Genomic DNA, 13,589 nt, shown 5'->3' on the forward strand with positions numbered 1-13,589 from the left:
TTAAGTTTTGTTGGCAGAAAAAAGGGGAAAACCCTATTATTATATTTTGGTACTGGCAAAGGAGGTCTAATGGCATATCGAGCCAGTTTTACATAGGACAAAACAGGTGAAACACATCGCATTGGCGATTTGCTCCATTGTTACTGATCGAGGAAGTTACAGTTGTGTGACATCAATCGGACATAATTGAATATCAGTTCGAACATGAAATGGGCCCACGCTGCGTTATACACATTGTACAATGGTGTCCGGTGCTGTTCGTTCGCATGCAAGTGCATTTCTACAGCTATAGAAGCGACGGAAATGAGGGATTTGAGAGTCAGGGAGGACCCCAATGTAAAGGAACCCCATGCACTTTGTCTTCCAGCCGAAGCTCTTGGCCAAGGATCTTCTGGACCTGGTGGCCTCTCATTTCCAGCTCAAGGAGAAGGAGTACTTCGGCCTGGCCTTCACAGATGAATCGTAAGTAGCCGTGACACACGAGCCCAGCTTCACACCACTCCATCTCTCCCCCTCCATCCTTTGCTAAATGTGCGTTTGTATGTTGAGCTTATTTTTCACCGTACGTAGCCAGCCGTGCTGAACAGCCCCAGGGATATATTCAAGTCTGCTTTGAAAACCCATTTCTCTAAACTGCCCTACCCTCTTTGGTCGGTTGCCCTGGTTCTGTTTTTGTTTCCTGCTTTGAATGTATTTTTATTATTAAGTGTGACCATTTCTTTCATAGTTTTTCGTTTCCACCCCCCCCACCTCTTTTCACGTACACTCAAATCGTGTTGTCGGCATCCTGTCGTGAGAACTCATCAGCTAGCGGTGCATCACCCTGTGTCGGAGAATGTGCCTGAAAGGTGACGTTTCAGGGCTACCTGTGAAGTCACTTTGTGAGGCCTCTTTAAACACAGAGATTGCACATCAAATTGAAACGTTTTAAGGTTTGGGAAGGTAGAATCGGGCCAAATTGAGTGGGAAAAACCAAATGCAATCCATTTTTCATGCAGTCACTGCCGACCAGACAAATCTCATGAAGTCACTTGACGTAAGAACCCAGTTTAGCCATGGGTGTCAGCCCCGTCACAAACCCAGGAGATCAGCAGCACCAGCTCAGTGCTCTGTCCCCGGAGCCATCCGTCCACATGAAAGTGTTCACTTTTAAACATTTTTTTAAATGTGAAGAGGTTTAAAAGCTAATTACATTCATAGAGCGTCTAAATGCAACTTCACACACACACAAGCACACACAAAAGACATCCCATATTTTCCAGCACGGTTGTTGGGGCAAATGCTGTTCGCAAGCATCTATTAAGGCCAGCATGACACACACACACAGAGGGAGAGTGTTGCCAGCACCACACACCCCCAGCCTTCATGCAATCCACAGTGCTTTTGTTGACCTCGCAAGACCATTTACTTATTTTAAGCTGGGGTCAACACAAACATGCACTCGGAAAGCCTGTTCATTGCTTCACATGGTAGTATTTGTCCCGAATGTGACCTATTTGACTGACTCGGGTCATCGCAGAAATATTTCGTTTCTTAAAAAAAAAAGTTTTCATAATAATGGCCAAATAAGGAAAACCTCACCGAGTTCCAAGACTTCTCTTCTGGAGGATCTTCTTGCATTGGGATGCGTGGCCAATTCCTTTCACGAGTGTTTGGCTTGGGAGGAAAACGCGAGTCCTCTACACAGAGAAAACACATCGCTCACAGCAGCGGCTATTGGCTAACCGTCGATTAAAGACGGTCACCGAATGGCGCCCTTTCAGATGCCCTTCTGAGGCCGTCTGGAACGCTCTTCCTCCTGACTATGCACGTTTAAATCTCAATTGAAAACTTATTTCTTTAGAACTGCTTTTTGTGTTAAGTTTGTTGTCCTTCCCCCGCACCTCCAATTAGCGCGGTTGGGTGCGTATGGTGCGAAAGAAGTTAAACATAGACATACATACCACGTTTTTGTGTGCACTCGCGATCTCCTGACCCCCTCCTCACAGCCTCGCACCTCCTTACATCACCTGCTAAGTTCCGTGGCCACGTAGCAATTGCTCTCTTTGAATCGGGGATATTGTCACAATGCGGGTTCATGGAGTTTCCTATTACGTTGAATGCAGTGCATCGAGTGGCTGCAGGTTTTTGCACGGCCCAACCACGCTCAACGTGCACAAGTCGAAGAGAATCCTCGCACGCACGATTGGGACGCACGCGGTATTCGCGTAAGAATCTATTTTAACCGAGCAATCAATGCATCGTTACATCGTCATCGACCACGATCAATTCACTGCAAGTCATCGCCATTTGTCACCATTCTGCGATTAAAAGAGCCGCCCCTGCCTGGGAAAATTGAGACCCGAAAAAAATCAATAATTTTTCGAAAGCACGTCCACAATTCTGCGAGAGTTCACCAGATTACAGTGCGAGGTATCCACAAACGGTGAGCATTTTTACACGTTGCGTCTGATGTGGGATTTTTCATCTCGATATCTCAGCATCTGTGACCCAGCGAGGCCATCATGTACAGGAAGCACATTGTCCAGCCCCTCTTTAGGAAGGCAGTTTTTTTTTCCCCCAACCAGGATGTCGCTCGGGACCCAAATGGCAGTGCGTCGGTTTCCTGCGGAGCACTTTAGACGGCGGTGCTGGTGTACTGGTTGGTCATCTCCGGATCTTAGCGTCGTTCCCATAGCCGAGGCGAGCGCCACCCCCCCCCCCCCACCTATGTCTTGACTTTTCCTCTTTCCTTCCTGCGCCTGTTTGGTAAACCACGTGCTCACAGCCGCGTGCTGCCTTCCCTTGTCGTGTGCCGACGCTGATGAGTGCAGAAATCGGCCGAGTGACGCGTGAGGTTTTAATGAAGCCTTAACGTCGCTAGGATTGCGAACTCCTTTTTAAATGAAACATCTTGAAATTTTTAAAAATCACTCAAAGTAAATAGTTCTTTACACGTGCTGTTTAAGTTACACCGAGTGATATTGAGTCTGTTGCTTAATATTTTTTCTCGACCTTATCAGCCATTATCTATCCACTGCTGGATTAGAGCATCCCCAATCCATCGCCATCTCTTAAGTCTTCTCGTGATGCAATGATCTAAATAGCTCCTGCTGATGAGCTGATTTTCTCGTTCCATCTCCGCGATGAACATACGACTATTGCATCGTGAAATGTGAATCATAAAAAAAATTATTCAAAATTGTTCACGCAGGCTTTCAAAACGGATCGACTAGGAATGAGCGAGTTATTAGATCACGTGCATGAATGTACCAATGACATCATAGCATCTGCCTAAGGACCCGGATCAGGCAGCTCTTTTGCTCGAGGTCTGAGCCGTTGACCTTAGGATGCTGCATGTAATCTCCAGCGAAACGTCGTTACCCATTCGAATGTTTGTGAGATTACTCTCCAACACACCGGCGTTTGAGTCACGTGGCACTTTTATGAATTGGCCATCGGGTGGAGGAGGCATTACGACACATTTGTTCACACGATCCAACCAAAAAAGCAAGAAGGTTTCCGCCCGTTTTGGGGTACTGTGGATCAGCTCTTTACCCCACAGCAACTCCTCCAGAAGTCACGGGAGTACGCCCAACCTGTCCACGTGCGCTTTGCGGATCTGCAGAAGGCTTACGACCGAGCACCTCGCGAGTTGATGTGGCAAGTGATGCTCGTTGCTACGCGCGATCAGGTCGCTGTACAAGAAAAGCGCGAGCCGGGTCCGGCATGCCGGACATCTCACTGACCCCTTCCCAGACCAGGTCGGGCTTCGTCAAGGCTGCGTGCTATCGCCATCGTTGCTTATCCTGTTCATGGATCGACTGACGAGACGGTGCATGGTGGCCACGGGCATCAGCGTTGGCGGAAGGGAGGTGTCAGCCATGCTGTATGCAAACGACATCGTCCTCCTAGCCCCAACGCACGCCGACCTCCAGAATGCGCTGGACAGCTTTGTGGCGGAATGCGAGGTCGTCGACATGCGCATCAGCACCCCCAAGACCAAAGACCATGACTGTGGCGCGAACCAGAGTGGCAGAGCCCCTCTTCATCAACGGGGAAGTAGTGGGGGAGGTCGAAGGCTTCCGGTAAATCGGGGTGTATTTCTCGAGGGATGGAAGAAGGGAAAATGAAACTGAAGCCCGGATCAGAGCGGCGGCCACAGCGATGCGGACGATGAAGCGGTCTGTGATCTCAAGACAGGAGCTGAGCCTTCAGGCAAAGCTCTCGGTTTATCGGTCAATATTCGTCCCGATTCTGACCTATGGCCACGACACCTGGATCCTGATGGAAAGGACACGCTCAAGGGTGCAAGCAGCAGAAATGGGCTTCCTGCGCAGGGTGGCAGGGCTCTCTCTCCGGGATCGGGTGAGAAGCACGGCTATCCGCCAGACTCAACATCCAGTCTGCACTATTCAGCGTGGAGCGAAGCCAGCTACGGTAGGATGGGTCACCTGCTAAGGATGCCGAAAGAAAGACTCCCCCCACGGGAGACGTTCGAAGGACGTCCTCCAGGCAAAAGACTCAGAGGCCGCCTGCGATCGTGCTGGAAAGACCGGGGAGGCGGTGCCGTCTGGCCAAGGAGAGACCGGCGATCCGGGAGCCACAGTTGATGCCGCTGGCAGAGGACGGGGCAGGATGGAAGGCCTTGGTGGAGTCGTTGCCACCGCGGACCCATTCAGTTATGAAAAGGGGGCCGATATTATTCTTTGGGTCTTTCGGTAAAGTCACGTAGATAACAAAAAACTACGACGTTTCGATCGCAACACAAGCAGTCGTCATCAGGAAAATGATGACGATCGCTTGTGTTGCGATCGAAACGTCGTAGTTTTTTGTTATTTTCTTTGAACCTATCTACGTGACTTTACCGAAAGACCCAAAGAATATTCATTCCTGCAGTCACGAAAGCTTTAAGTCAGGGGCTGATATTGATTTATTTATATGATTTTACTGGCATGATGACAGGTGTGGTTTCCAATTTGATTGAAATTATTGTGGGGTGGTGTAAATTTTACATTTCTACAATAGGGATGAGCCTTTCCATAGGACATCCATTGTTGACTTCTCACAAAGTGAGTACTCAATTTATCAACTCCAGAGGGTTGAAAGGCCGAGTTCACTCTTAACCAAGATTTTAACTCATCACCTTCCAATTGCGAGCTGCACTCTAATCACTGTGGTACCGGGCTAGATGGTATTGGCGCATCAATACTGTAATATACTGCATGTAGTGGTGCTGTATGGTTTATTATATACTCCGCTGTCAAGTGTCAAATGTTAGCCAATAGTTGGCCTGGCCTCACATTGAATGAATGCATTCCTTGTAAAGTCACATCAGCCAATATCGTGAGTAACGAAGATTTTTCATCAATATTAATAGACCCGAGTACGTAATATAGGCCTCCCCGGGGTGCCCTCACTCAGTTTCCAGTAATTCTGGGCTCCCACTTAAAGAGTTTCTCACCGAGGCCGATGCCTGCTGGCTCCGCTCGCTCGCTCGCAGAATTGATTGCTTTCTTTTTACGAGCTTGTGTGCTGCCGTGGAGTTAATGGTCGGTGCCCTGGACTTGCAGTCTCCCGGCGCGGCAGTTGAAACAGTGGGGCGGGTTTGTTATTTTCTTCCGCCTCGGTCCACCCAATAGTATAAATTAGTCGAGCTGCGGGCTTGCGTATGGGCGTTAGGGTATGGATACGCGCTCGGGATTGCAGGATGTCTAGCCAGCATGGCAGCGATTCCTGTCGAGGGGCTGTTTTTAGCTCTCGCGTGAAGGGCCTTCCGCCAGCAGTGGCATGGCCCGCTGAGTACAGGCTCCGCGCCTTCTTACCTCTCAGCTCGTGGAAGCTTTTAGAAAACGAATTGTGGACGGAAACAAAAAGAAAATGCGCGTAACCCCTGCCATCTTGCGAACCGTCATCTTTCCCCACCTTCGAGCGTTGCTTGGCCGTCGGCACATGTGGTGAAATACACGGGGGGAAGACGGGGGGGCGGTCGCTTTCGAAGGTACATCAGGAAGGACGGGGCCCACGTAAGGATGCTCGCCTACTGCGCGTAACGCTCGGGTTCCTATAAACGTCTGCCAAGTACCACTCGGCTCGATAAACAATGTTTGCATGAACAGTGCACGGTGGCATCGGGTCAAAGCAATCGCGCACGCTGTCTGCTGTTAGAAACTAAAAAAACAATGTACGCATTGATTGATTCACTCGTATATGCAGAGTAGAACCCCTCTTAACGACCACCCGTGTTAACGACTAATCGTTTCGCGACGGGCCTCCATAGAGACCAATGTGTAGTGTATAGTGTAGTGTATAGTAGTGTAGTGCCTTCATAGAGCTCAATGTGTAGTGTATAGTAGTGTCGTGTATAGTAGTGTAGTGCCATCATAGAGCCCAATGTGTAGTGTATAGTGTAGTCTATAGTAGTGTAGTGTATAGGGTAGTGTATAGTAGTGTAGTGCCTCCATAGAGCCCAATGTGTAGTGTATAGTGTAGTGTATAGTAGTGTATAGTAGTGTAGTGTATAGTGTACTGTATAGTGTAGTGTATAGTAGTGTAGTGCCTCCATAGAGCCCAATGTGTTCGCTTACCGACCATTCCCCTGTTAACGACGGCTGTTGTGGGTACAGTAAATATGAATGAATGCATTTATTAACCATGTTTATTTTAATATTATGTATTTAAAATGTTGTTCGTATCTTTGTGGAATAATATCCATTGTTTAAATATTATGAAGTACGTTTTTTGGGTGAAAAAGGGTAACTTTCGATGCTATCTGAACGAATTAAGCCTTTACCGTGTATTTTCTATACTCGCTTAACGACCAAATCGCTTGACGACCGGTTTCGTGGAACCAATCACCGTCGTTAAGAGGGGTTCTGCTGTATATGCGTTTGGGATACCGTTCTCTGGTGTAATGGTTAGTACACGAAGGTTCGATTTCCTGGCGTGGCAGTTGAAGCAATGGGCACGTTTGTTCGATCCCCGCAGTCCAGAGGTCGCAACTGGGTACCCGATACCCGTACCATACCCGATACCCGGCTACCCGTACCCAGCCGGGTACGGGTACCCATTTGCGACTCTGGTGTGGCCGGGTACGGGTACGGGTAGACCGTGAGTCACTGGTGAGTAACTGTTTGTCACTCATTTCCCAACGTCTTGTCTCTTCTCACAATTCAAGTTCCTAGAATCAACTCACCCGCGCCTGCAACATGGCTTCATCCCAGAGGTCGCAATCAGGTCCCCGTACCCTACCCGTACCCGGCCGGGTACGGGTAGGGTACGGGTACGGCCGGGTACGGGTAAGGAATCAAAACCCGTTTGCGACCTCTGCCGCAGTCTGTCTGCCCGGCAGTATTCTTGGGTGCACCATGGTCAGCCGATCTGCAGGTAGCGTTCACATGGACGGAGGTCAAGCGTGGGGGGTGGGGGGGGAGGCCTGGTTATGATATCACGTGTCAATGATATTAGCCCTATCCGCTGTGCCCACCACTCCACCCAGCATGTATTAAGTTCCGTCAAAGCCCATGAATGTCGCCGGCTTTTATTGTAACGTTTCAACGTAACTGTCATGTTGGCATCTTCCTGCATCCTTCCTGTATATTGTACAGCAGAATTATTTTAACTGTGCTATAAAATCTGGGAGCTAGCTTTTACCGTATGTGTGTAGCGAATGTGTTAAAAAAATTACAATTCCAGGAACATCCAATAATTTCCTGCCAATATTAATGTCCCCAATGATTGCATTGCGATGCAGTATACCTTGCTCCAACAAAGGCTTGCAGATACCAAACTAGTCTAAACTGTCATTTCCCCCATCCTATTCCGTCATTGTTAGCATTTTAACACGCAGGCTTTCGCGACCAATGTTATTCATTGTTATCATTATTTTATTTATGGAATTACCAAGTATAATATACATTTGAAATAGCACTCACTAAAGCAGTTTTTAAATGTCACGGTTCTTACCAATGTTAGGTTGAAGTATCGCAGCTTATATAAGCACTCTGCTCACAATGACTCTTGTGATTTATACTGCTTTCATAGAATCTTGGACTACTTTCAACAACTTGAAAAATCCGACAGCACGTTGTTAATGCAGGTTTACTTAAGTTGTGTGTACACACTATGACGATAGCAATGAGCAGCAACCGTTTGCTGACTGCAAACAATCACGCTGAACCATGGGAATTCTCCGTGATATTTGTTTCTCCATTTCAATAAAGACTGCGGCGGTAGTTCTGACTGAGGCAAAACCGACTAAAAGGAATAAACACACCGAGGGGGCCTGTGGCTCGCAGGCGGTAGAGCAAGTGGAGCCATCTCCACTGAGATCCTAGGTTCGACTCCACGTAGTGCCCTGCGGCTTCGACTGGAATCTCAAGTGTATACAGAGCAGGTTGATGGTTTCGGCACCTTTCGATTTAAAGCTTATTTCGTGACTGCAGGGATTCATTCAGACTCTGTCGTCTCGACAGACCTGTTCTCCACCTGAGGACGGCTGCTTGCGTTGTGGCCGAAACGTCGTGAGAATTATTTTATTATGTTATATTTTTATTATTTTATTATTTCCATTCTACGCGACTTTACCGAAAGAACCAAGAAGAGGTCTCGGCACCGTTTCCAATATCTATGGGACCTCTTTGCCAGTATCAAAGGTATGAAAAATAAGAATGGGTTAGGTGCTGTCTGGCAATAAAACAGGTGTTAAGATCTTGATTTGAAGCTTTCGTGACTGCAGGAATCCATACTCGTTGGTTCTTTCGGTAAAGTCACATAGGTAGAAAAAAAAAATAGATCACGACGTTTCGATCACCACACAAGCAATCATCTTCAGGTGGGAGAGAGAGCAATCTCTCTCTGATTCATATTATAGCGCGCTAACCACTGTGCCACTGGTCCTCCCATTCATTGGCTAGGCATATCCACGGCCAAATATCCTTTGGACACAAATGTCCTGTAGCCAGACTGGGAAACCCTGTTTCTTCCCACCAAACATCCACGTGTTCAGACGCCTTTAGCCTTCTTTTGTCTCACTGTTGCATACGCGGAATTTAAAACAAGCAGCCGGCTCTTTGGAAAAGAAAAAAAAATGCTGTCGGACTGCAGGATCCAAGCTCGCTAATTGCTGAAGCGAAAACACGCCGCAATCACGCTCCACTGCTGGCGCCGGTGTTCTCGGGAGACCCTCGCGGACGCGCTGTTGTCAAAATTCGCGCAATGACACGTGGGGGGGGGGGGGCTCTTGTGTGCTGGGGATCCAAATGCCTTGGGATGAGCATGCCAGGGAGGTGAAGAGAAACGCACTGAACCAGGAAGCTCCACTTCTCTGGCAGAGCGTTGTCGAAAGCCCCTTTGTTGTCTCTGTTTTTGTTGGAATCGGACAAATAAACACCGTCGCTCTCTCGGCTCGAGAGGAAAGGTTTGAAGGTGGAACAGCACCTGCGTGCATGGCCGCGTTTCGGGGGTGGAGTGCCCGAACAGGAGATGTTAAGCTCTCTGATGTGTGTGTTTGGCTTCTTCTGCCCAGTGGTGTTCGGTGTGGTGGTGGTGGTGGTGCGAGAGTTTCGCTCCAGGAAAGCTTCCGACATCGTGCCGAGACAAACACGCGCTACAAACACGCGCCGCGGACACCGGAAAACACACGGAGAGCTGTAATAATAGAGCGACGAGCCGCAAAAACTCCAGAGGCCATGCGACCCCGTAAAAAAACAATAGCGTTACATTATTTTTACGAAGCAAAGGAGGACCGTTTATTTTTGCGTTGTCGTTTCAATCCCAACAATGTGCACGATTTTACCATGATTTTATTTAGTTCTTTTCACTTTTACACTTTTTTATTTCATTATTATTTTCACCTACGTGACTTTACCGAAAGAACCAAAGAGTATGGATACTTGCAGTCACGAAAACTTCAAATCTAGAATTGATTTTACCATCATTGATTGCCATCTTATTTGGTTGTTTAAATTTAATCCTCCACTTTTCCCCATCTGATACGAGCGAAGGTTGGGGAATGTCGTTGTGTGTCTGTCTGCAAGTTATTCGCAGGTGCTCGCAAACAGCACTTGCCCCAACAGTCTGTTAGGGCTATGAGGAAGATCTTTGTCTGTACTTGTGTCTATGTATTATGTTCAGTATGTGTGACTCTGTACATTGACGTGTCTATTTGTGTCTGTATGTAGGAAGCAGTAGTTTGGTAGTTAGCGCGCCGCACTACGAATCCGACGACAAGGGTTTGATTTCCTGTGCCAGCCTTCATAGAGCGGCACGGTGACGAGATGTTAATCACCTCTCCTGGTTTCTAGAAGGTTGTGGGTTCGATCCTGACCCAGATGCTTGTCTATTTGGAGTTTGCATCTTCTTCCTGTGATCGTATGGAATTTTTTTCCAGGTCCTCCAGTTTTCCTTCCACATATAGAAACGTGTGCAGAGTAATTTGGCTGATATACATTTCCACGTGAATAGCCACTTCGTGAAGTTATCATTTGTGGCCAGGTCGCTTCAACAATAGAGCTATATAGCTCAGTGGGCCTTACCTGATAAAAGAAAAAAAATAGTTTCGTTTATAGGTGCTCGCTAACAGCACTTACTCCTTCAGTCTGTTAAGGCTATACGGGAGATCTTTGTGTGTAAGGAGAATAGGGTAGGAGAGGTGGCGGGGATTTTCTGGTGCAAAGATAACTAAACTTCAGCTCGGGCATTCAGTGGCAATCGTTTTCAAACGAGGTGTTCCAACAACACGGTCGTCTTACGTGTGTTAGCGCGTAGTTAAAAAAAACGCGCTATTGCTCTCACGGTTGCCAAACACGCGTCCGAGTTTTGCAAACATTGTGGGCGTCCTCATGCGGGTTGTGCGTGCGAGTGCTTTCCCCGGTATGGAGGCGAATGTGCACAGCGAAGCCGATCTCTGTGAGCTTACTTGGCAGCAGGCGTAAGTGGGGCATCCACTCGATTGCTTTTGCGTACGGGGCGGTATAAATCTACTCTCACGGCCGTGCCGGTGCCAGTGGTGAGCATATGTTGCTGCTGTTTTTGAGGCCTTGTTCTTCTTTGAAATGAATCGTGAATTAGCGGCGCCGCATATTTAATTAATTAAGTTATTACGTTTGTAGTTGTAATACAAAGTAATAGTGTGTTGCATATCTATCAAGGGTTAACAAGGTTCCTTGTAATAAGCTTATTTTTGTACACGTCACATCACGCAAATATTAACGGATGCAGCACTCAACCACTAACCACATATTTTCTTCTCGTAAGTTGTGCATATTTGGAAAATACCATCCTTCCAAAATTATGTATAATAGAGAAGACTTTATTTTGAAGTCCAACAAGTCATTTTGCTTTACCTCTGGTCTTAGTCGGCTGCTGGATGAAGGCTTCCTGACACCATCACGCCGTGTCAGTTGTGGGAGGTTTTATTGGCCATACTTCACCACGCTGGTCAGAGCAAGCAGATGAAGAAGCGGGTGGGGGAGGGGGGTGAAGGGCAGGACCTGTTCTGGTATCACTCGTCACCGATGTTAACCGTGGCCGGGAATCGAAAACCAGGCTGCCGGGCTCACGGTGCAATGCGCTAACCTGAAGCCATTACGGGATTAATACTCTTCAAATACAGCACAGTGCAATACTGTCATGGACTCTTGCAAACAGCAACACAGCAAGCCAGGGAGGTAATGTGTATATTGACAAAAAAACACAACCGTGAGCACCATGTTTAAAAAAGCATGCGTGAATATATTGTGACATTCAGGGCTGTGAAAATTGTGGGCTCATAGAAACGGTGACAATGAATCTAAAATAATTTGGAGTGTTGATCTTCTGTGCTCGTCATCTTTAAACGGAAGTGCACGTGTCTACTGGACATCTGTGAAAAAGAGCTTTATAGCTCATCGGATTCCTCCACTATAAATAAATATTCAGATTCTAAAAAATATTCGAAACCCGTTACTTATAACAGACCCGGTGGGGCAGTGATAGTGCAATGGGCTCAATTGCAAGGTCACACGTTAACATTTTGGTGGGGTTCAACCGAACCTTTCATCCTTTGAGGGTTAATAAAATGAGAACCGTTTTGTTGCAAAGTCTAGAACAGTTCTATTGACACATTAATCAGCGTAATTCTACCACTGGCTCAGTCAGAGCTGTAAACAGAAGATGAGCACCTCCCACTGCTCAAATGAGTGGGAAACGACTCTGATTTTCGCATGTGTACAGATGAAGCATTTGTTGAAGCAGTAGGTCATTTGACTTGAATATAACCGAGGCTTAAAATAACAATAATGTTTTATATAGCATCTTATAACGGCTGAAAAAACACAGGCAAGCTGGAAGGCTACCAGGTGGCGAAGCAGTGCCAATAATTTCCCAAGCTTTGCGGTCCTCTAAACATTAAGATGTTTTCAACCAATTGTTGAGTGTTCATACATGTGATCATCGGAATGAAGTTGGAAAAATGTCCCTTCAAATTGGTCCTTGCAATGTTTATCACCGTTGCGCCGTTCCCCGAAGCCGTGCCTGAACACTTTCTGGGAGAGTCTTTAGACACACGAGAAAAAAAAGCGGTCCTTTATTAGAATGATAAAACCTTGTTAAACAATTTCCTTGTTAGGCGCTGAAATGTGAATTAAATGCCCATTACTTTTTTGCGGCGCTCGTAATTAAACAGCTAAGCAGACACCGTGAATCATGCATGAGAAGCCCTCTGAGATCTGTTTCACCCACGAATGCACTTTTACAGCGGATCACGGAGCCCGGGGTGGGAGTAGTAGAGGGAGGCTGAGTGGCGGTGGTCCTGGTCTGAGCAGTGTGATTATGGCTTGTGGGGGGGAGGTTTTTGTTGGTGAATTTTCACCCGGCAAGGCTGGAATTTTCCACGGGTTTCATAGCTGCTGACATCCATAACCATTGCAGGCTTCCCACAGGTCCATCGCGGCCTTTGCTGATGAATGTGAGCAGAAAATTGTCATAACGTAAATAATAAGTGCGCAGTCGTCACTCTTTATTGTTTTGCTTGAGTTTTATTCCCATTCATTGATTTGAACTAATATTATTAAAAACAGTATGCTAATAATATACTTGAATTGTTATTTTATTGCAAGTCTAGATCTCAAATGCCTGTTGTCAGGAGCGCCACGGTGCCGAGATGTTATACAGAAGGTCGTGGGTTCGATCCCAACCCTGACGCCTGTATATATGGAGTTTGCGTGTCTCTCTCCCCGTGTCGCGTGGTTTTTCCCTCCACATTTAGAAACAACGTGCGGTTTAGAGTTATTTGGCTGATATACATTTCCACATGGTTTGCCACTTCGTTGACCTATCATTCGAAAAAGAGCTGTGTTGCTCAGTCGGGTCTTACCTGGTAAAAAAAAAAATAGTTTCATTTAGTTGAAATTACTCTTTGTTTAACCGTTTTAATCTCAATCTATTTCAAATATTTCAACGGAATCACAATGGAGTGCACGTGGCAGAATATTAGCCACCAAGGAACTCTCAAACAAACACCCGGTTTGCCGTCACGATCCCCAAAAGACCTTTTCTCGTTGAGAGCTGGGACAGCTTTGGGAAGTGCACTTAAGCAGGCCTCGCTAACCAACTTTCTCTCTCCCGCGCCG

General features: G+C 47.0%; 1 protein-coding gene across 3 annotated transcripts in view; it reads left to right on the forward strand.

The window, feature by feature from the left end:
* The window catches only part of LOC144729428 (FERM domain-containing protein 4A-like), a 232,428-nt gene that overhangs the window by 107,512 nt on the left and 111,327 nt on the right, over nt 1–13,589 (forward strand). For all 3 annotated transcript variants that reach the window (XM_078609705.1, XM_078609706.1, XM_078609707.1), the window contains exon 3: nt 368–462. In XM_078609705.1, the coding sequence (XP_078465831.1) occupies nt 368–462 (95 nt within the window). The remainder of the gene's footprint in view (nt 1–367; nt 463–13,589) is intronic.

This window comes from Lampetra planeri, chromosome 32, assembly GCF_965212315.1.
Source record: "Lampetra planeri chromosome 32, kcLamPlan1.2.h2, whole genome shotgun sequence".
NCBI lineage: Eukaryota > Metazoa > Chordata > Hyperoartia > Petromyzontiformes > Petromyzontidae > Lampetra > Lampetra planeri.